This window comes from Oryctolagus cuniculus, chromosome 8 (genome assembly GCF_051225735.1).
Source record: "Oryctolagus cuniculus isolate XC-2025 breed Fujian yellow rabbit chromosome 8, ASM5122573v1, whole genome shotgun sequence".
Taxonomy (NCBI): Eukaryota; Metazoa; Chordata; class Mammalia; order Lagomorpha; family Leporidae; genus Oryctolagus; species Oryctolagus cuniculus.
Genome location: NC_142874.1, coordinates 119964583 through 119989136, shown reverse-complemented (window position 1 = coordinate 119989136; position 24554 = coordinate 119964583). Strand labels below are relative to the sequence as shown.

Below are 24554 nucleotides of genomic sequence, written 5' to 3'. Positions count from 1 at the left end.
GGCATCCATATGGGATGCTGGCACTGAAGGCGGCAGCTTAACCCCCTAAGCCACAGCATTGGCTCCACTTTTTTTTTTATAATTTTTAAATAATTTTTAAAATAATTTTAATTATTTATTTGAAAGGTAGATAACAGAGAGAGAAGGAGAAAAAGAAAAATTTTACTGCCTTTGTTATGTGGTTTCTATCCTTGTATATGGAAGTAGTTGAGGATCTTGAGAAATTTGTACATTCTAAAATTACTGAAGAATCAGAAAGCTATCCAGCTTTCTCATTCTGATCTATACTTGTTACTACGCTGAGACCACACAGCAGCACATCTCAATTAATGGAAAAAGATGATCATTCTCCAAAAGGCAAGACACAGAAACACTTTTTACACTTTAGGTTGTAGGCTAATTAAGACCAAATAAAGTCTAAGATAGAATAAAAATGATAGTAAACATTAAAAACCTAAAAGTAAACTTCAATCAGCAAACATGTTCTCCTGAAACAGAATTTAAGATAATAGAAGTAAAGCATCAGACCAGTGATCTACCTCTAGCCAGTGACTAACTGACAAATAATGTGTAAATAATTCAGAATGAAGATTCTGTCTGCCATCTAGTGTTGGAAAAAAACTGCACTGAGTTTCTTTCTGGTTTGACTGCAATTAAAATTTAAAGATCACTGTGTTGTTCCCATTAATCATCACACTGACATCTACTATTTTTTAGACAAATTTGAGCAAAGGGGCAAAAGTAAACAATGTCAACAAGGAATCTGCCAAGTTTTAGGCATTTACTCCACTCACATCCACAGTCATGTTCTGATACTCGGAGGGCATTGGAGTCTGTGCCACCTCATCATCCAGCTGCCTCCAGTACCTGGTCATATCTAAAGCAGAGTGCATACACAATGGGCATCGGTAGCCTCTAGAAGAGAGAGAAGGTTATTTTCCAAACATCAGATGGAGAGTACCTCACCTCAAGTACATAAGATGATGCAAATAAGCCACCCAAAACAAGGCATTATTCTACACTGCAAGATAATCTCTTAGGAACCTTCATATTATGAAAGCTTTAAATTAAATTTTCTTGTGGTATTTTTTAAACCTAGTCTTTGTACTCAGCTCTCTAAAATGGAGAGAAATTAGTCCATATTCTTTATAGATCATACCTCAAAAACACCTAAGAGAACCAATTTAGCTACTCCTTAGCTAAACAACCTCAATTTCTTAATACATTCTTCTAAAGAAGACCATATTCCTTAAAAATTATTCAGATATCATATCCTTTCTAAAAATGTTTTAAAAAGCTCTCCTCTATCTGGCTCTTACATTGAAATTTCTGCTCATCAATTTGCAGGACCTAAATTAACTGACACAGTCGCCTCCTTCCTAATTATTAGCCTCAGTTTTAAATAACCTCTTTAGTAACCTTTTCTGCAGTTCATTCTAACAGACCAATATAATGACCTAACAAAATTCTGAGCAACATTCCCTAGCATTTTTCCAGTATCATGACTGGCATAGACTGTGCTCCTTGGTAAAGACTGCCAGAAAACAGGTACCTATCTCAAACTGCAGGAGAATATAAGGTATAATAGAAACACAAGAACAAAGGTATACTCCATACCCTCTAGACAAGATGCTTTGTCAAGTTTAACACTACTTATCTACCCTGCCAATCTGAACACAAATCCAACACAGCATAAGTAGCAGCAATGTTTGCTCACCTCCTCACCCCTACCAAAAACAAGACACACTATATTACAATTTTTTAAAATTCCATCAAATACTCACTCTTTCAACATTTCTTCATAACACGTTCTGAAAGAAAATATAACATTATTTTAGTAAGACAAAAACTATATCCACTATTCTCAAATATTTTTGAGAGGAAAAAAGTTATTTTACCTATGTAAGAGATGTCCACATGGCAAGACGTGAGCCACAACACGGGACGTGTGAATGTCCTGTTGAGGAAAACAATGCTAGTGCTGGTATGAAGACAACACAGACACCCAGACTTTAAATTCAAGGCAGGAGGCATCCAAAGTCAAAGATGTTTCCTCTTACCTCCAAGCATATTGGGCAATTCTGCCGGGAAACATTTTCAATACACTGTTTAAAAAAGAACTCACATTACCAAAAAGCTCACCCAGATGAAAAAGCTACATTTTCATATGGCACATCACAGTAGTATTAACAAAAACAATAATATCAACTTATTAACTAACATTAATACATGTTTGGAGTTCTTATTTTTTTTAACAGTTTTTTATTTTCTTTACAATTTCAGGCTTGGCACATCACCTGAAAGAATGAAAATGACTATTAAATATTAAGTATTCAGGTTACCTCCATTTTCTCATAAGGAAACTAACTCAGGGGTTCAATACACTTCCCAAAGATCCAAACATAATAAGGTCTGGAGCCTTTCTTTCCTATATAGTGTTTTATTCCAAAGCCATTATCCTAAATTAGTAGGCAGAACTACTTAATAATAGCTTGCCATGTGTTAAGTCCAGTTATAACCTAGATGGAATCAGCAAAATTATTACTCCATTTTACAGATGAGGTATTTGAGGCCTAAAGAAGCAAAATAACTTCCAAAGCTACACATTAGTTAAGAGGTAGAATATAATTGGGAGAAAACCCTTACAAACAGTAAATTTAATGACCTGGATTATAAACCCAGTTCTGTTGTTCACAAACCTTTAAAATTTTAGACAAACTACCACTTCTTAGGTCTTATTTAAAAAGTAAATCCAATGTATACTTCATTTGATTTTAAAGTACACTTCACATAAACACACACACACACACACACCTTCAACATCTCCACAGGGACGGTGCTGCGGCATACATGGTTAAGCCAACGTCTGCCATGCCAGCACACCAATAAAGCCAGTTCATGTCCCAGCTGCTCCACTTTCGATCCAGCTTCCTGCTAATGGCTTGGGAAAGCAGCAGTGCTTGGCCCCTTGCTACCTATGTGGGAGACCCAGAGAAAGCTCCTGGCTCCTGGCTTCAGCTTGGCTCAGCCTTGGCTTTGTGGCCATTTTGGGGAGTACAATCAACAGACGGAAGACCTCTTCCATCCACCCACCCCAGTGCATGCCTTTCAAATAAATAAATTTTTTTTAAAGGAGCTGGCATTGTGGCAACTGGGTTAAGCTGCTACCTGCAATGCCACATCCCATGTGGGAACCTGTGTGAGTCCAGGCTATTCACTTCTGATCCAGCTCCCTGCTAATGTGTCTGGGAAAGCAGCAAAAGATAACCCAAGTACTTGGGCCCCAGCACCCACGTGGGAGACCTGGAAGAAGCTCCTGGCTCCTGTTGTCGGATCAGCTCAGCTCCAGCCACTGCAGCCATTTGGGGAGTAAACCAGCCGAAGGAAGATATATAGGTAGGTAGGTAGGTAGGTAGGTAGACAGATAGATCTCTCCCCCTAATTCTGCCTTTCAAATGAATAAATAAATCTTTTTTAAAAGATTATCACTTTGCTGCATCAAATAAAATTTGTAAAAAAAAACTTCCCACAATCATGTTATATCTGATCATCAAAGGCATCTTTTGAGTGAGCATCCAATGACTTGGTTGTGTAGGTGCCTGTGCACACACACTACACATTCTAGAAACTACAAGAACACCACTGAATATAACTGCTAAGAAGTTATTGACTACTGGCTATCTAGGGTAGCATATCTTGTTGCCACCCCAGATTCTAGCTTATAAAACCAAGTGCAACCTTTTATTTCCAATAAATTCAAAATCTATTGTACCTGAAGCTGAAATCTTATAGTACCATTCCTCTCTGTTAATACATCATTATCACATTCTATACATTCATCGTCCACTTCAATTTTCACCACTCTACTATTTAGGGCAGGATTTATTTTTTATTTTTTTAATTAGATTTGTGTGTCTTGATTTTTTTTTTAATTTTTTTTTAAGTTTTTTTATTTGAAGAGTTATAGGTAGTGAGAGAGAGAGAGAAAGGTCTTCCTTCCGTTGGTTTACCCCACAAATGGCCGCCACAGCCAGCGCTGCGCTGATCTGAAGCCAGGAGCCAGGTGCTTCCTCCTGGTCTCCCACTCGGGTGCAGGGCCCAAGCACTTGGGCCATCCTCCACTGCCCTCCCGGGCCACAGCAGAGAGCTGGACTGGAAGAGGAGCAGCCGGGACTAGAACCTAGCACCCATATGGGATGCTGGAGCCACAGGTAGAGGATTAACTAAGTGAGCCATGGCTCCAGCCCCGAGGGCAGGATTTCTGCAATAGCCCCTTATCCTTCTTTTTTTTTTTTTTTTTTTTGACAGGCAGACAGACAGAGAGAAAGGTCTTCCTTTTGCTGTTGGTTCACCCTCCAATGGCTGCCACGGCCGGCACGCTGCAGCCGGCGCACCGCACTGATCCGATGGCAGGAGCCAGGTGCTTATCCTGGTCTCCCACTCGGGTGCAGGGCCCAAGCACTTGGGCCATTCTCCACTGCCTTCCTGGGGCACAGCAGAGAGCTGGCCTGGAAGAGGGGCAACCGGGACAGAATCCGGCGCCCCGACCGGGACTAGAACCTGGTGTGCCGGCGCCACAAGGCGGAGGATTAGCCTAGTGAGCCACGGCGCCGGCCATCCTTCTCTTCTGTTGAACCTGATAACAGTGCTAAGTAAGCAACTGCATATACTCTTCTTTCCAATTAATCTCTCTCTCTGTGAACACCACACAATGTTGTTACTTACCGTTCCCCCTTATCCAGACTTTCCAACACTTGTAGGATATCATTTCCACCTCACTCTAACTATACTGATCTCCCACTCTCTAAATTCATATGGTTGCAAACTCAGTATACACATCTAGTACTTTATTAGATTGCTCGGGGTTTTTTTCTGTTTTAAGGTAGCATACCAATGTTATGAATCTATAAACCAACACACAAGTCGTCAACAGGGCTGGCACAGCAGGTAAAACTGCTGCCTGCAATGCTGGCATCCCATGTGGGCACCAGCTTGTAAACCAGGTGCTCAGCTTCCAATCCAGCTCCCTACTAATGTACCTGGGAAAGCAGCAGAAGGTGGCCTGAGTCTTAAGCCCCTGCTACCCATGTGGGAAACCTGGCTCAGTTCCTATTGTTGCCGTCATTTGACGAGTGAACCAACAGATGGAAGATCTCTCTCCCTCTCTTTCTGTAACTGACTTTCAAATAAATTAAATATTTATCAAAAAAAGTCCAGCCGGTGCCGTGGCTCAATAGGCTAATCCTCCGCCTTGCGGTGCCGGCACACCGGGTTCTAGTCCCGGTCGGGGCGCCGGATTCTGTCCTGGTTGCCCCTCTTCCAGGACAGCTCTCTGCTGTGGCCAGGGAGTGCAGTGGAGGATGGCCCAAGTACTTGGGCCCTGCACCCCATGGGAGACCAGGAGAAGCACCTGGCTCCTGGCTTCGGATCAGCGCAATGCACCAGCCGCGGCGGCCATTGGAGGGTGAACCAACGGCAAAAGGAAGACCTTTCTCTCTGTCTCTCTCTCTCACTGTCCACTCTGCCTGTCAAAAAAAAAAAAAAAAAAGTCATCAACATTCTGCTAATAACATAAGCATTCTTACCCTTCAGAGAAGAAAGGAACCATAAGTCAGACTTTCTGAGGTATGTATTTTAGAGCATCTACTTCTTAATACTGCCTTTTTAGAAAGCAATTAATCATAGCTGCAAGTAGAAATATTCCAAATCATACTAGAATTTAAGCTGCTTTTCCAAAGCACTATGAAAACCTTGGACAGCGTACTGGGTTAAGCCTCCGCCTGTGGCGCTGGCCAACCAAATGGTGGCTGGTTCGAATCCCAGCTGCTCCTATTCCAATCCAGCTCTTTGCTGTGGCCTGGGAAAGCAGTGGAAGATGGCTCAAGTATGTGGGCCCCTGGACCCACGTAGTAGATCCAGAAGAAGCTCCTGGCTCCTGGCTTCATATCAGTCCAGCTCCAGCTGTTTCAGTCATTTGGGGAGAACCAGAGGATGGAAGACCTTTTTCTATGTCTCTCCCTCTCTGTGTGTGTGTAACTCTACCTCTCAGATAAACAAAATAAATAAAATCTTTAAAAAAAAAAAAAAACCTTAAAAATTATGCAAACAGAATTAAATACCTTATGTTTTCCTTGAAGATTCATGGCTAGGCATAAATTACATTTCAAACAGTGGAAAAAATCTTCCTTTGGGCCAATCCTAACAAAAGACATGAAATACAAAAGATTAGATTACCTGTACTACAGTGATAATCTGTCATTATATAATACATACATTTAGTCTCATTATAAACAAAATCCAAACTATACAGACTTATGTAAGATAAACCCCCATCTCCCCACATTCTTCTCCATACAGAACCACTGTAAACAGAATGGTATCTACTGGGGCTGGTACTGTGGTGTGGTGGGTAAAGCCCCAGTCTGCAACGTCAGCATCCCATATGGGTGCTAGTTCTAGTCTCCACTGTTCCACTTCCAATCCAGCTTTGTTATGGCCTGAGAGAGCAGCAGAAGATGGCCCAAGTCCTTGGGTGCTTGCACCCATGTAGGAGACCCATAAGAAGCTCCTGGCTCCTGGCTTCAGATGGGCCCAGCTCTGGCCATTGAGGACATTTGGGGAGTGAATCAGCAGATGGAAGACCCCCACCCCACTCTGTTTCTCTCTGCCTCTCAAATAAATAAATTAAAAAAAAAAAAAAAGAATGGTATCCACTAAGCCTTTTTTTTTTTTAAACAAAATTACATACCTTAACATATAGAGACACACTTTGGGTTTTATTTCTTACATGAATGAATTCTTTGTATATAAGCTATTTTGCAGTTTTTTTGTTTTTTTTTTTTTACTTCACAATATGTCTGTCTATACCAAACCACTTAATTCTTCTTAATAGCTACATAGTAGCCTAGCGAGCCACGGCGCCGGCCTAGAATATTTATCTTTCACTGACTTAAAGGTCTTTATAGTTCTCCTACATACACAGCTAACAATTACAGATTTTCTCTTCTTTTAAAGTTATTTATTTGAAAGGCAGACTTAGAGAGGAGAAACAGAAATCTTCCACCTGCTTGTCCACTCCCCAAATGACTCCAGGGCTGGGCCTGGCCAAAGTCAAGAACCAGGAACTTCATCTGGGTCTCTACATGGGTGACAGGGGCCCAAGTATTCGATCAGAAGCAGCGCAGCCAAGACTCAAACTGGCACTGGGATGCTGGCACATGTCTGTCCTTGGCTTTTCATTTTTAAATCTACTTCAATCCATTAGATATGTGTTACATATGGTAAAGAGATTTACTAGTTGCCCCTAAATGCCCATTCTCTGCTTCTTCTATAGCACATTTGGCAAGGCAATAACCAACTGAGAACTGTCTTTAACAAAGACTATTTTCCAGACTCTCTGGAGCTTATGACCAGAAGAGAAAAATAGCAGTCTGTGTTGTTACCTTAAAAGGAAAGAGTATAAAGCCAGTGTCGTGCACAGTGAATTAAGCTGTGGTCTGCAATGCCAGCATCCCATATGAGCACCAATTCCAGTACTGGCTGCTCTGCTTCCAACCCAGCTTCCTGCAAATGTGCCTGGGAAAGCAGCAGCAGATAGCCCAATTGCTTGGGCCCCAGCCACCCACATGGGAGACCCACACGGAGTTCCTGGCTCCTGGCTCTGGCCTGGCCCATCCCCAACAGTTGTAGCCATTTGGGGAGTAAACTAGCAAATAATAGCTCTTTCTGTCACCCTGCCTTTCAAATAAATAAAACAAATCTTAAAAAAAAAAAAAAGAAAAAGAAAAAGAAAAGAAGGAAAAGAAAAGGTATGTTCTCCCTTCATGAATCTGCCTCCTTCCCACTGGCCAGAACACAGCACTGAAGCAGCTTACACTAGATAGACAGAAATACCAACAGCCTGGAATCCTGTGTAACTACACTTTTCCATTAGAAACAAACATCTATCTTTCTTTTTTTTATTTTTATTATTTTTGACAGGCAGAGTGGACAGTGAGAGAGAGAGACAGAGAGAAAGGTCTTCCTTTTGCCGTTGGTTCACCCTCCAATGGCCGCCACGGCCGGCGCACCGCGCTGATCCGATGGCAGGAGCCAGGTACTACTTATCCTGGTCTCACATGGGGTGCGGGGCCCAAGCACTTGGGCCATTCTCCACTGCACTCCCTGGCCACAGCAACAAACATCTATCTTTCTTAAGTCATTATTAGTTCACTTTCTGCCACAAGATGTTAAAACATATTATAATGAACCCACAGGGTTTAAGAATCTACTTGTATTTTCCAAATGGATAATAAATTATCTTAATAATAGCCTTTCCTCAATTTAAAATGCCACTTGTTGTAAATTCATGTGTATAATAAATATGTCTGTATATACATACACTGCATCTTTTTCCACTTACCTATCTGTCTACTCCTGCACAAAGAGCAAACCACTTGACTTACTATGGCTTCACAATGTGTTGATATGTGAAAAGACAATGCCTTCTGTTGTCCTTCCTTTAAAAAATGTGCTTAGCTACTATGAATTTTCTCTTACAGGTGAATGTTGCAGCCTGTCACATTCCACAGGTCAAATCCTGCAGGGAGACTTCCACTACTGCCCAAGACAGAGATCAGATCTACCCTCCCATCTGAACAACAAAATACATGGAACAACAGTTCCACTGAACATCAAGCAACAAAGAGCAATGGTAGGTACAGAGACAGAAAACAAACTAAGTGAGCCCAACAAGGGCTCCAGTTTAGTGCCTCAAGTTTTCAGGCCAGAACAGGAGAGAGGAACCAAAGTGAAGCCAGGTAGACTTCAAGACTGAAATCATGAGCTGAGAGTTTTGGGAACCTAGACTGCTTGAGTTCGTAGGTCACATAACCAGAGAGTATAGAGGCACAAGGAGGAGCCCCTTGAGTATTTAGGGATATGCAACACAAGGCTGTGAAAAAACTACTCACAGCCAGGGAAAGAAGCACCTTAAAGAACTAGAAGGAACACTGCCAGTCACTCATGGCCAGAACGGAGTAACTCGTAATTCAAGAGCACGGGGCAGAATACTCAGGAACATACTGCCTCCACAGCGAGGACCAGGCACTCGCAGATCCACCTCATAAACTACAAAAGCAAGTCCCAGAGAGCTCAAGCTATTTCAAATCTTACCATATCCGAAAATAAAACTAGAAAGATTTACAGAAATACCAAAGTATCCAGCACACAACAAGGTAAAAATCATGATGTCTGGTATCCAATCAACAATGACCAGAAATACAAAGGGGCAGAAAAACAAGCCCTGGATAGGGAAGAATAATCAATCAGCACCTATCCAGAACTCTGTTAATTAGGAGGGAAGGGCATTAAAATAGCCATCGCTACATTCTGCATGTTCAAGGAGTTAATATAGATATATATAGGACATTTTTTCCCTTTTGGATTTCTTTTTTTTTTTTTTTAATTTATTTGACAGACAGAGTTAGACAGTGAGAGAGAGACAGAGAGAAAGGTCTTCCTTCCGTTGGTTCACCCCACAAATGACTGCTACGGCCAGAGCTACCCCAATCCGAAGCCAGGAGCCAGGTGCTTCCTCCTGGTCTCCCACGCGGGTGCAGGGGCCCAAGCATTTGGGCCATCCTCCATTGCCCTCCCAGGCCACAGCAGAGAGCTGGACTGGAAGAGGAGCAACCGGGACTAGAACCCGGCGCCCATATGGGATGCCAGCACCGCAGGCGGAGGATTAACCAAGTGAGCCATGGCGCCAGCCCCTATATAAGACATTTTTAAAAGACCTAAATCAAACTTCTAGATAAAAACCACAGTCTTAAATGAAAAACTGCACTGTTAGAATTAATGGCAAGGTAGATACTGCTAAAGCAAAGATCAGCCAACTTGAAGGCATTGTAATAGGAACTACCCAAAGTGAAATGAAGAAAAAAGAATTTTTAAAAATGAACTGCAGGGCTGGCACTGTAGCACAGCAACTTAAGCTGGCACCTGAGGTGCCAGCATCCCATATGGCCACTGGTTCAAGTTCCAGGCTGCTCCACTTCCAGTCTAGCTTTCTGCTAATGTACCTGGGAAAGCAACAGAAGATGGCCCAAGTCCCTGAGACCTAGCACTCACATGGGATATCCAGATGAAGCTCCTGGCTCCTGGCTTTGGCCTGACCCAGACCTAGCCATTGAGGCTATTTGAGGAGTCAAACAGTAGATGGAAGATCTCTCTCTCTCTCTCTCTCTCTCTGCCTCTCCATCTCTCTGTAACTCTTTCAAATAAATATATATATATATTTTTTTTGACAGGCAGAGTGGACAGTGAGAGAGAGAGACAGAGAGAAAGGTCTTCCTTTTGCCGTTGGTTCACCCTTCAATGGCTGCCGCGCTGCGGCCGGCGCACCGCGCTGATCCGATGGCAGGAGCCAGGTGCTTCTCCTGGTCTCCCATGGGGTGCAGGGCCCAAGCACTTGGGCCATCCTCCACTGCACTCCCGGGCCACAGCAGAGAGCTGGCCTGGAAGAGGGGCAACCGGGACAGAATCCGGCGCCCCGACCGGGACTAGAACCTGGTGTGCCGGCGCCACAAGGCGGAGGATTAGCCTAGTGAGCCGCGGCGCCGGTCATCAAATAAATCTTAAAAAATATAAATAAACACAGCATGCATAAGCTAGTAAACAACTTCAAGCAACTACTATGCATGTAACTGAAGATCCCAAGGGCAGAAGGCAGAAAGAGAGGGCAGACAGAAAACACAGCTGAAGTTCTAAAGTAATGGCCAAAAATTTCAAGTAATTGATGAAAACTGTAACTCAGATTGAAGAAGCTCAATAAACCCTAAGCACAGTCAACATGAAAAAAACGATACTACAGAACATCATAGTCAAACTGTTTGTTCAAAATCAGGGATAAAAGAATAACCTTAAAAGTAGCAAGAGTAAAAGGTATGTATAGAGAAAGCAAGCTAAGGACCACTTCAGATTTCTCACTGGAAACAATATACAGTAGATCAACATCTTTAAAGTACTGAAAGAAAAAAAAAGCTGTCAGACTAGAATTCTACATCCAGAAAAAAATAATTTTCAAACACAAAAGAAAAATAAGGAGGGTTCAAACATATAAAAGTGAAAATGACTTGTTATAGGAGACAAGCACAGGAAAAAAACGTGGAAAAATTTCTTAGCGGGGGCCAGCGCTGTGGCATAACGGGTAAAGCCACTGCCTGCAGTGCCAGCATCCCATATGGGCACCAGTTTGAGTCCCGGCTGCTCCACTTCCAATCCAGCTCTCTGCCATGGCCTGCAAAAGCAGTACAAGATGGCCCAAGTCCTTGGCCCAAGTCCTTGGGCCCCTGCACCTACGTGGGAGACCTAGAAGAAGCTCCTAGCTCCTGGCTTTGAAACAGTGCAGCTCCGGCCATTGCAGCCAATTGGGGAGTGAACCAGCGGATGGGAAGACCTCTCTCTGCCTCTCCTGTTCTCTCTCTGTGTAACTCTCACTTTCAAGTAAATAAATAAATCGTTAAAAATTTTTTTTCCTTAGAAATATGGGTTTACACAAAGAACTAAAGAGCACTGAAAATGTTAACTGCATGAGTAAGTAAACATTATTTAAAACTATTTCAAAGATAATTGACTCTTCATAACAAAAGCAGTTGATTTGGTTTTGGTACTGTGATCAGCTAGCACTGACGTACACACTCTGCAGCAGTGTTTCCCGACCTTAACCTCCACACACAGGAGCAAATGTCTCTACACTGTGATGGGTACCCCCAGACTTCCTCCCTCCCTACACACACACACTCACACTCCAAATACAAGCCCAAGCTCCACAGAGCAAGACTTATCCTTACTGTGTATGACACACTCAGACCTCTTTTATTCTATCTTCTTTTGTGGTTGTGATGACACAAAAATCAGTTCAACTTAAAACACAATTCTATAGCCGGCACCGCAGCTCACTAGGCTAATCCTCCGCCTTGCGGCGCCGGCACACCGGGTTCTAGCCCCGGTCGGGGCACTGGATTCTGTCCCGGTTGCCCCTCTTCCAGGCCAGCTCTCTGCTGTGGCCAGGGAGGGCAGTGGAGGACGACTCAAGTCCTTGGGCCCTGCACCCCATGGGAGACCAGGAGAAGCACCTGGCTCCTGCCATCGGATCAGTGCGGTGCGCCGGCCGCAGTGAGCCGGCCGCGGTGGCCATTGAAGGGTGAACCAACGGCAAAAGGAAGACCTTTCTCTCTGTCTCTCTCTCTCACTGTCCACTCTGCCTGTCAAAAAAAAAAAAAAAAAAAACACAATTCTATAAATACTATTAACTCCTGACTTCAACCTAAGTCTCTACTTCTCCCTGCAATACCTCTCCTCCATCTTTCACTACCTCCCCTTAGGCTTAGTTATTTATTTACACCCCAGCTCACCCCAACCTATTTTTTTTAAGGGAAAGGGCTTATTGAGGGGAAACCCAACAGACTGGAGGGAAGAGGCAAAGAAGGAAAAGAGGGAGAAGGAAAGCATAAGAGAGAACAAGAGAGTAAGAGAGATCAAGAGACAGAAAGAGAGAGATCAAGAGAGCCACGTGTTCAGGAACAGGTCCTTTTAAAACTTTTCCAGGGAGTGGGCAGGGAAGTAGGAGCAGCGAATCCCATTAGGATGGGGGTGGAGCTGACACTGGTGGTTGGGCCATGGGGTCACCTGGCTTCCAGCCATGGTGGTGGGGGCTAGAGCCTAGGATTCACCTCAACCTATTTAACTTCAACTTATCACCATTATAATTTTACTCAAGTCTCCCTACAAAGGACAGCTGCAACCCCTACAATCAAACACCACAGCTGAGACTGCTCCTTAATACTTAATACAAACTTCAAGACAAGAATTATGCTTTCTGATCAATGCCATGTGACACATAGCACAGAACTGTCTGATGCTTATTTAATAGCTTACAAAAATGTGAAAACAGGATCCAACCCTTAGGTTAAAGTATCATTTTATTAATGGTTATTTTATTTCTCCAATTCAATTACAAGTTTTTTAACTTTATAAATTTAAAAGGTGTGTTCATTTAAAACATGCAGAACATAGAGAAGCATGAATAAATAAAGACAATATACAAAACCTTCAATCATGCATGATTCCACCACTAATGTGCCAATTTTTTTTTTTTTTTTTTTGACAGGCAGAGTGGACAGTGAGAGAGAGAGACAGAGAGAAAGGTCTTCCTTTGCCGCTGGTTCACCCTCCAATGGCCGCCGCTGCAGCCGGCGCACCGCGCTGATCCTGGCAGGAGCCAGGAGCCAGGTGCTTTTCCTGGTCTCCCATGGGGTGCAGGGCCCAAGCACCTGGGCCATCCTCCACTGCACTCCCTGGCCATAGCAGAGAGCTGGCCTGGAAGAGGGGCAACCGGGACAGAATCCGGCGCCCCAACCGGGACTAGAACCCGGTGTGCCGGCGCCGCAAGGTGGAGGATTAGCCTATTGAGCCACGGCGCCGGCTTAATGTGCCAATTATTGCTAATATTTTAGTATATAGGATATATTGGCCAGCCTTTTGTCAATCATTTCCCCAATCCCTAAACATTATTCAAGTCATATTTTAATAGGGCTCCCAAATCCAACAATTCTCCAAAACATACTGGTTGCTTCCAATTTTTCACTATATTAAATTCTACAATAAATATTCTGCTAATAATTACTGGTACACATCTTTATTTCTTGGAGATAATTTAAAAATGGGATTGCATCTTCAAAATGTTCAAACATTGTTTTCTAAATTAGAACACAAGAGGGCCGGCGCTGTGGCTCACTAGGCTAATCCTCCGCCTGCAGCACCAGCATCCCATATGGGCGCCGGGTTCTAGTCCCGGCCATTTGGGGGGGGTGAGCCAATGGAAGGAAGACCTTTCTCTCTGTCTCTGTCTCTCTCTCTCACTGTCTAACTCTGCCTGTCAAAAAAAAAAAATTAGAACACAATAATTACTTCTATATAATACTGTTTTATAACAAATAATTTAATAACAATGGGGAAGTATTTTTTATTTAAGGAATTAATACATTAGATTCTCAGGGTCACAGCAAATGCAAGATAATTACAACACAATTCTCATGTTAATAAAAAGAGAACAGGTTAAATGTAGTTCATAGAACAATTCGAAGACTATAATGATACTTCCTTCTCCCATTTTTTTAAACTCATTCTAGTACATTCCAATGAGATTATATACAGTCACTATTAAAAAGTTAAGATCAAATATTTGCTCCTGATGAAAAGAAAATTGACTCCTGTCTCTGGGGTACATTGCTCTGAGAAATGTTGCCACAGTTGAAAGATAATCTACAACAATAATGAAGCTATTTTAAAATGTCAAGTAAGGAAAAGCACAAAATTAAACTCTGTGCAAAACACTGACTTGCTCACAGTGACTACTAAGGATGAGCCGCAACTTTTCAAACCTCTACCTCCAAATCACAGTCAGGGACAACCCAGGAGAACAGATAAGAGCCAAGAGTAGAAGAAATGAAAGCAAGAAAGCCATGCCAAGCAGCCCTGCTCATCCTTGCCTTGCAGACGTTCAGTATACTAAAACTAATGATGAAGCTTCATAATAGACTAAAAGCAACTGCAAAATAAGCATTTCAAATATTACTGAACAATGAAAACAGACATGACGCCTCTTAAAATACCTACTTGAAGTGATCATAATCTTTGGTTTAATGCCTGAGTCACATAATTTTATGACAGCCAATAATATGAAAATTTCTTATTCTATACTTTAGATACTTAGAACACGAAATGAGTTCTATGAGCAAGAATTAGAAAACCAACATTCTAGATTTACATTGCAGTATTAACAAGTCAGAAGTTCTAATAAAGGATGCAGATTAAATTCAGCATTCACCAAACCTATATGACTGCAAGTCTTTTCATCAACATCCATCCTATGCTAGGGTCCAGTCCCTCTTATAATTCACTGTTCTCTAAAGATTAGTATTTTATGGCATTTATTCTTTCCTAGAGACCTTCAGAAGAGCTATTTTGTAAAAGAATATACTGATTCTATTTTGCAGTTATCATATGGGTTCCTTGAAGCCTTTTATAAATTTGATACATAATGGGATCTCAAGGATCTCGTTTTTTCCTTTATGTTAAGGCATTTTAATATTCAGTACCCTAAGAACTTTCTCATAGTAATTATTAGCTGTTCCCAACTATCCTGACAAAAAAGACTAATACAAGAAGCATGTTGAAAAAAACCTCAAAAGGTGAACCAACATGGAATAAATCATTATGCATCAGCCTTCAATTTTCTTTCTGTATTGCTCAAACTATTACATCATCTTTCATGAAGGTTATTAAAATGCCCAGCTATAATCTTCTTTATAACTTTTTAAGTTTTCCTTTTGTAAATTAAGAAATCAGAACTTTTAATTTCTTTGCTAGAAAACATGATGGCAAACAGAAAAACACTGACAGAAAAATTTAGACACGGCAGGAGATAAAGGCAGAGACAGGTAGCAACACTCTAGTCAGGAGTTCTCCACCTAGGCACAACTGACATTGTGGACCAGCTAAGTCTCTGTGGCAGGGGATTGTCTTCTTCACTATAGGTTCCTGGCAGCACCTTGGCTTCTATCCAGTCAATGCCATGGTATTGCCCCCATCCCCTGGCTGTGACAAAAGTATCTCCAAGTACTTCCAAGTATCTACTGGGGCAAAAACATCCCCAGTTGAGAACTCTAAGGCTGAAATGAAATTGATCTTATAAGCAATTAAAAAAAATTACAGTTTGTAGAAGACGATATCCTAGTTAAATAGTCTCATTCAAGAAAAGGAATGCCTAGTGGTTAAGATGCCACTGGGGATGCCCAAATTCCAGACTAGCTCATGTTTCAGCTCTGCTCCCAATTCCGGCTTCCTGTTATACACTCCCTGGGAGGCACAAGATGATGGGAAAAAGCTTGCGGCTTAGAATGTATACCCAGTAAAGATGTCATTCAAAAGTCAAGGTAAAATAAAGACATATTTAAAAAGACAAAAACTCAGAGAATTTGTCACCAGCAGAGTCTCACTGAAAACATTAAAGAGAATTCTTCAAACAAAAGGGAAATAACCTCAAAGATGAAAGTGGAGACTCAGAAAAGAAACAGGACAACAGGTATAGCAAGTAAATGACAACAGCATGTAAACCCTATCGGTGTTTAAGGTCTTTGTTAATCCTCCGCCTTGTGGCACCAGCATCCCATATGGGTGCCCAGTTCTAGTCCCGGTTGCTCCTCTTCCAGTCCAGCTCTCTGCTGTGGCCCAGGAGGACAGTGGAGGATGGCTCAAGTGCTTGGGCCCCTGCACCTGCATGGGAGACCAGGAAAAAACACCTGGCTCCTGGCTTCAGATCGGCACAGCACCGGCCATGGCGGCCATTTGGGGAGTGAACCAACGGAAGGAAAACCTTTCTCTCTGTCTCTCTCTCTCTCACTGTCTATAACTCTACCTATCAAAAAGTTTAAAAAAAAAAAAGCTAGAAATATTATATAACAACAAATGTATCAATTACCGAGGAAAAATACGTAACAGTCTAAGTATATGGGCAACTAACAGCATAGGCTTAAAACAGATAAAAATTGGCTCGCATTAGGCCTAATAGTTAAGATGCCAGTAGGATGCCTGCATCTAACAACTGCCTGAGTTCAAATCCTAACTCTGGCTCTCAATTTCAGTTTCTTGTTAATGCTGACCCTGGGAGGCAGCAGGTGAGACAGCTCAAGTAGTTGGGTCCTGCCACCCACAAAAGAAAACTGGACTGAGTTCCTTTTTCCCAGTCCAGCTCTAGCTATTGTAGTTTGGGAAGTAAACACAAGCAGATGGGAGCTTTCTCTGCCTGTCTCTCAAAACAAACAAAAAATATATAAGACAAGATGTAAATAGAACATATAATGAATCATTCCATTTGTAAAAAGTTCATAAAGTCAGCACAGTGGTAACATTTAGCAGACTGTATTAACTTAAGAGGGACATAAAGAAGGTTCTGAGAATGTTTCTTGGTGGTGGTTACAGAATTTGAATACTGTGTTGGAATTCACAAAATTGTCTACTTTTAATTTATGTATCATTTGGTATGTTTGTCATCTTCCCTACAAACAACAATATATCAAAGAAAAGCAAGAAAGTGATTTAAAATACTCAAGACAGTGGCCATCTCCAGTGCGACAAGCTGTGGAGGTGGAAGACCGTGATACTGAGGATCCTCATCCTGTGTAGTATACACTCATGTGCGTGTTTGTGTTGTAGTTTCTAACAAAAAGTTTAAAAAGTAAAAAATAGGAGCAGGCATTATGGTTTAGCAGGTTAAGCCTCCACCTGCAATGCCAGTATCCCATATGCACCAGTTCCAGACCAGCTGTTACACTTCCAACCCAGCTTCCTGCTAATGTGCCTGGGAAAGCAGCAGGAGATGGCCCAAGTGCTTGGGGCCCCACACCAACTTGGAAGACCAGGAAGCAGCTCTGGATTCCTGGCTTCAGCCTGGCCCAGTCCCAACCATTCAGGGAATGAACCAGCAGATGAAGATCTCTCTGTCTCTCCCTCTCTCTATAATTCTGCCTTTCAAAAAAACTTAAAAAAAAAAAAAAATTTAGGAAAAAAGTAAAAATTTTTTAAATACAAGAAAGCTTATATAACTGGAATATAAAGGAAAAATATTTTTGCACAGCTGTGCAATGTGCTTATATTTCATACTAAATGTTTATTACAAGTCAAAAAGCTAAAACTTTAAAGATTATACAGTAAAAGTTACAGTAAGTTGATTAATCTACTATTTTTATATAAACTCAGTGTAGCCTAAGCATACAGTGTTGATAGTCCAGTGGTGGACAGTAATGCTCTAGGCCTCCCCACTCACTGACTCACCCAGAGCAACTTCTAGTCCTGCAAGCTCCATTCATGGTTAAGTGTCCTCTATTTTACATCCTATTTTTATTGTTTCCCACGTTCAGATACACAAATACTTACCATTGTGTTACAACTGCTCACAGTATTCAGTACAGCATCACACTGCACAGGTTTGCAGCCTAGGAGCTAACAGGCTGTATCACACAGCCTAGGAGTATAGTAGGCTGTACCATGTAAGTACACTCAGTGATGTCTGCACAACAAAATCACCTAACAAAGTTTCCGAAAATGTATCCCCATCACTTGTTTAAAATATTTATTTATTTATTTGAAAGGCAGAGATACAGAAAGAGAAGGGGAGAGACAGAGAGGAGAGAGGGAAATAGATCTTCCATTTGCTGGTTCATTCCCCAAATGACCACAATGGCCAGGCCAAACCCAGGAGCTTCTTCTGGGTCTCCCACATGGGTCTTCCACTGCTTTACCAGATGCATTAGCAGAGAGCTGGATAGGAAGTGGAGCAGCTGAGACTTGAACCTGAACCCATATGCGATACTGGCATCACAGGCAGAGGCTTAACCTTCAGTCTGGCCCATGTCCCTGTAATTAATCAACACATGACACCATCCTGTATGGCTCCCATGCCTATGTATATTAATAAACCTGCGATGGTTTTTCTCCTGCTAACCTGTATGTCTTCAGTTTATTTTCCAGACTCGACTATCAAAACTTTTAGAGGCAAAGTTTGAACTTCTCAGTGATGCAGGTAGTACACTTGTAAATGAGTAGACTGTAGGTTATTTTATTTTTACTCTCTCTATTTTCCTGTTTTCTCACTTTCATAAAACCAATAAGTATATTTTGGTAATTTTTAAAAACTCTTTTTTAATAAAAAAGGAAAAATTTAGCCCAACTTTGTAGCCCAGTTGCCTATAAAACACTTCATAAAAATATCCTAAAGCTAAATTTAAATGAGTTTTGCAGAAGAGACATGAAGGGGACGTGAGCACTGTTTAATGGCAGGTTAAGCCACAGCCTGCAGTGCCAGCATCCCTTATGGGCTCCACTTCTGATCCAGCTCCCTGCTAGTGTGCTAGAAAAACAGCAGATAGCAGCCCTGGTATTTGGGCCCCTGCACCCACAAGGGAGACCTGAATGAAACTCCTGGCTCCTAGCTTCAGTCTGGCCCAGTCCTGGCCATTTGGAGAGTGAACCAATGTTTGGAAAACATCTCCCTCTCGCTGCCTCTCCCTCTCTCTGTAACCCTTACTTTCAAATAAATAAATAAATCTCTAAATTAAAAACAAAGAGGCATGAAGACACTTTTTAGAATAATGTAACACACATATATATAATTAATTGTCAATACTTGATAAACTAGACACTTAATACATTTTATCAGATGTAAGTTATATTCTCATAAAGTTGATTTTAAAAACTGTTATTGCCCAGAAACATTAGAGGTAATTAGAAAAGAACATTTTACACACAGTACCTACAAATTCCACAGTTTTCACAATGATATTGCTTCTTATCTTTGTCGAACAAGTGGCATATATTGCAATAATATTCTCCAAACAATGTACTACACTCTTCACAAGTCTGCTGGGCCTAAAAAAGACACAAGAAATTAAAAACTGGAATAAACTTACGGAGACATTTTTAATGACTATTTGAATGTCCAGGATTTATGTTGATGTACATGCAGTTTTATTTATTTTACACATTTTAAAACATCTAAATCAAAGATAATTATCTAAGTTATAGTATCACTTGCAAAATTTTTGATTAAATTTTCAAAGCACTTCAATAAAAGATTTTACAAAATAGAAATAAGTCATGAAAATCTTACATGTTGAATCTTTTCACAGTTTATACACTGCACTTCCTTTACTTTAAATCGATCTAGTTGATGATCTTCATTGTTATCATGACACAGGCGGCAAGTATAAAGCTTGTCACAGCAAGGTGCCTGACCCCAGGAGAGAAAAAAAGAGATATAAGCAGAGAGAGAAAACAAGTTTGCTGTGCCAAGAGAAAATTTCTTTTTCTTCCTCCTCCTCCTGGAAAAAGGTCAAAGGTTACCAGAAATGGAATAGGTGCTAATGTTTCACTGTTTCTTAGCCTATTTTAACTACTTCCTGCAACATATATATATCCATATGAAGTTATACATAACCTTAGCAAGAATTAAGAAGTTTGGGAATCTCTAGACTTAGAAACGAATCCCAGAAAACACTAATTTCATTCTTAGCTTAAATGGCAAATGGACAACCTCTTCCTAGACATTTCCAGATAAATTTACTTAACATACTCAACCTTATACATAATTATATTACTTCATTAGTGTATATTAATCTGCAACTATAGATCTAACATTGAAGAAGATGCAACAAATATTAAGAGATACCTGTTGTTTTCAAAAATGCCAGAGACTGCCACCAAAATATACACTCTCCTTCTACAGAGGCACATGATTGCCCACCTCTGTTACAACTGGATCACATAAAGGGTCATATGGCCCAAAACATGGCAAGATTACACAACGAAAAAATCTGTCCCTGGAGTGACCACATGGAACAAAGGCTTACTGCCAACCTGGATCCCTCACCTTGGAATTATTAAGTGAGAAGAAACAAACTATTTTTTAAACCACGTTACCATTCTGTCTTTTCATTAGAGCCATGGAACCTTGCCCTAACTAGTATACCAAAAGATTCCAAGCCAGTGAGCTAACCCACTACTTTCTAGTACACAAACCTTGCAAAATCACTCATTTCTGAAGGCTTCCTATGCCATGACTTACCGTAACAGCTTATTCTTAAGATTTTAACACTTGACTGGCTTCCCTTCTCTCCACCACTACTCTGGTCCTGAATCTCAGTGATCCATATCCAAAATGACAATCCTTCAATACCCCAAACTCTCAATTCCTTGGCCTTCTCACTTCCAATTGCCTTGTCCTCCAATCCTCCTCATGCGCCTGCCGTCACTCTAACACTGTAAAAGAATGGTCTCAAAAAGTCTTGGTCTCAGGACCAATTTACACTCTTAAAAATTACCAAAGATCCCAAAGAGCTTCAGTTCACATGGATTCTATCTATTGATGTACACTACAGCACAAATTAAAACAGTAATAGGTAGTTTCCACGCGCAACACCAGCATCCCATACAGGAGACCCTGCTGAAGCTCCTGACTTCAGCCTGGCCCAGCGCTGGCCACTGCAGCCATGTGGGAAGTGAACCAGCAGATGAAAGAGTCTCTCTCTCTGTCTTTCCCTCTGACTCTGATTTAAAAATAAATAAATCTTTTATAAAAAAAAAAGCTAATTTGTTAAATATTACTTTTTTAAAAAGTTAAATCTATTACATATTACATAAATAAAACTTAATGAATAAGGCTAGCATCGTGGTTAGTGGGTTAAGCCACCATCTACAACACCAGCAATCCATATCAAGAGTGCTAGTTGAGTCCCAGCTACTCTGCTTCCAATGGATCTCCGTGCCACTGTACCTGGGAAAGCAACAGAAAATGGCTTAAAATCTTGGGCCCCTACTACTCACACAGGAGACCCAAATGGAGCTCCTAACTCCTGGCTTTGGCCTGGCCCAGCTGTTGTGGCCACTGGGAGAGTAAACCAGTAGATGGAAGAGCTAGCTCACTCTTCCTCTCTTTCTCTCTCTACCTTTCAAATAAACTGAATCTTAAAAAAAAAATAAAAATAAAATAAAAAAAAAAACTTAATGAAAAGCAACTACTTTCCCCCAGAATAGCTGGATTTTCATATCTGCTTCTACATTCAGTTGTGGTTGAAGCATATGAAGAATTCTGGCCTCACACAAATACCTAACTGGAAAAGGAAAGGAGTATTTTAAAAGCCTGTTCACACCAGCCCTTAAGGCATTATGGTCTGGCTGAAAAGCTCATGAGAGCATTTCAGGCACGGAAAGCCAAGACACTGTAGCAAAAAGGGTCCTACATGAAGGACCTCTGTGGGAAGACCCCAGTGGAAAGAAGTGGTCATCAAAGAAGGATGTACTTTTCTCTGAAGGGAGGAGAGAGCTTCTACTTTTCTTACGGCCTTGTCTAAATACTGAAGGAGTCTGTGGATTCAAAAGGCTTCCATAACCTAGGCAGCTCATGTCAAGAGCCTGGGGCAGGGCCAGCTCTGTGGTGTAGTGGGTAAAGCACCTGCAGTGCCAGCATCCCACATGGATGCTGGTTCAAGACTCAGCTGCTCCACTTCCGATTCGGCCCTCTGCTATGCCCTGGGAAAGCAGAAGATGGCCCAAGTCCTTGAATCCCTGCACCTATGTGGGAGACCTGGAAGAAGCTCCTGGCTCCAGATCGGCGCAACTCCGGCTGTTGTGGCCATCCAGGGAGTGAACCAACAGATGAAAGACCTCTCAACAGATGAAAGACCTCTCTCTCTCTCCCTAACTGTGAGTTTCAAGCAAAATAAATAAATCTTTAAAAAAAAAAAGAGAGAGAGAGAGAGGGGCCGACACTGTGGCACAGTGGTTAACACCCTGGCCTGAAGCACCGGCATCACATATGGGCACCAGCTCTAGTCCCAGCTGCTCCTCTTCCAATCCAGCTCTCTGCTATGGCCTGGGATGGCAGTAGAAGATAACCCAAGTCCTTGGGCCCCTGCACCTGCGCAGAAGACCCGGAAGAAGCTCCTGGCTCCTGGCTTGTTTGGCGCAGCTCTGGCCATTGAGGCCATCTGGGGAGTGAACCAGCGGATGGAAGACCTCTCTCTCTCTGCCTCTCCTCTCTCTGTAATTCTGACTTTCACATAAATAAATCTTTAAAAAAAAAAAAAAAAAGAGCCTGGGGCGATCACTGATGTCATACATGAAAGTGTTAATTGTTAAATTAACAACAGGTGTCACTGTGCACTAACTTTCCATGCAGAACCTCTGTCCTCAAACAGCTGGACTGTGAGAGTAAATGGTAAAACTTGTTCTCAAAGATTTACTCCGTTTTAGCGTATTCAGTATTCTTATGTCTTATAAGCTACAGTTATGTCTAAGTGCTAACAAAAGATGTATCACTCTTGGGTTCTTCAAAGTTAATTTTCTCAAAAAATGCTTAGGGGGGCCGGCGCTGTGGTAATCACTTGGTTAATCATCCACCTGCAGCATGGGATCCCATATGGGTGCCGGGTTCTAGTCCCGGTTGCTCCTCTTCCAGTCCAGCTCTCTGCTGTGGCCAGGGAAGGCAGTGGAGGATGACCCAGATGCATGGGCCCCTGCACCCACATGGGAGACCAGGAGGCGGCACCTGACTCCTGGCTTCAGATTGGCGCAGCGCGCCAGCCATGGCGGCCATTTGGAGGGTGAACCAATGGAAGGAAGAACTTTCTCTCTGTCTCTCTCTCTCACTGTCTAACTCTGCCTGTCAAATAAAAAAACTTAAAAATATAAAATATATATATAAATTAAACCTCAGAAATGTTTACCTTTATTGAATTAAAAAGTATTTTTTTCTTATTGTAAAAATAATCCTTCTGGTGTTCTATTGCACAGTAAGGTCACAATAGTTAACAAAACATATTGTATATTTCTAAATAGCTACAAGACTTTTGAATGTTCACACTACAAAGAAATCTTGAATATAAAAAGTGATGGATGCTAATTATCCTAATTTGATCATTAAAATGTATGCCTGTATTGAAATATTACATTGTACCCCATAAATATGTACAATTATTGTGTACCAATAAAAACAAATATTCTAATTTTTTAAAAAAGCCTGTTAATGGTATCTCATAATATGTAAACTTCTATGTATCTGTTAAAAATAAAGTTAAAATTTTTAAAGACTTTCATATAAGTATGGATTTTCTTTAATATTACATCAAAATTCAACAATTCTTTTTTTTTTTTTTTTTTTTTTTTTTTTTTTTTTTTTTTTGACAGACAGAGTGGACAGTGAGAGAGAGAGACAGAGAGAAAGGTCTTCCTTTGCCGTTGGTTCACCCTCCAATGGCCGCCGCGGCCGGCGCGTTGCGGCCGGCGCACCGCGCTGATCCGATGGCAGGAGCCAGGAGCCAGGTGCTTTTCCTGGTCTCCCATGGGGTGCAGGGCCCAAGCACCTGGGCCATCCTCCACTGCACTCCCTGGCCACAGCAGAGGGCTGGCCTGGAAGAGGGGCAACCGGGACAGAATCCGGCGCCCCGACCGGGACTAGAACCCGGTGTGCCGGCGCCGCTAGGCGGAGGATTAGCCTAGTGAGCCGCGGCGCCGGCCTTCAACAATTCTTACTACTTAGAACATGGAATCTAAAATGCAATCAATGACCCTTTGTCTGTTACATTAAAACTGACTAATCTATCTCACATTTCAAATACATCTTTTAACCTGCATTTGTCATTTGGAAAATGCCAGTACCCTGAATTATGTAGGCCCTCCAAATGTTCATACATTCACATACAATATGAAAAAAATCATTCACTTGAAGTCTTTAGGACTAGGAAGACAATCTCAATAGAAAAGTCTGCTGGTCTTGAGAAATTTTCAAGTTCAGAGAAGCTAATAAAATTTTCCAAAATTTTAATTTTTACAAGAAAGCTTCAACTCAATCACCTGCAATAAACAGTCTTGCTTCCCTCCTTTCCAAGAAAATGTCTGCCAAATATATCCAAGTCTGAATGACTTTCTTCAAGTAAAAAATGCTACTCCTTGAAAAGAAC

At 41.6% G+C, this 24554-nt stretch overlaps 1 protein-coding gene across 2 annotated transcripts in view; it reads right to left on the bottom strand.

Moving 5' to 3' along the window:
• RCHY1 (ring finger and CHY zinc finger domain containing 1) overlaps positions 1–24554 on the bottom strand; it is a 31217-nt gene that overhangs the window by 3035 nt on the left and 3628 nt on the right. For both annotated transcript variants that reach the window (XR_016212495.1, XM_002717011.6), the window contains exons 2-8: positions 19709–19828; positions 19352–19467; positions 6120–6198; positions 2061–2105; positions 1899–1957; positions 1785–1811; positions 795–915 (exon numbers count right to left, since the gene is read on the bottom strand). Coding sequence is in view for 1 of the 2 variants with exons in the window: in XM_002717011.6 (XP_002717057.1) it covers positions 795–915; positions 1785–1811; positions 1899–1957; positions 2061–2105; positions 6120–6198; positions 19352–19467; positions 19709–19828 (567 nt within the window). In the remaining variant the exon portion in view is untranslated. The remainder of the gene's footprint in view (positions 1–794; positions 916–1784; positions 1812–1898; positions 1958–2060; positions 2106–6119; positions 6199–19351; positions 19468–19708; positions 19829–24554) is intronic.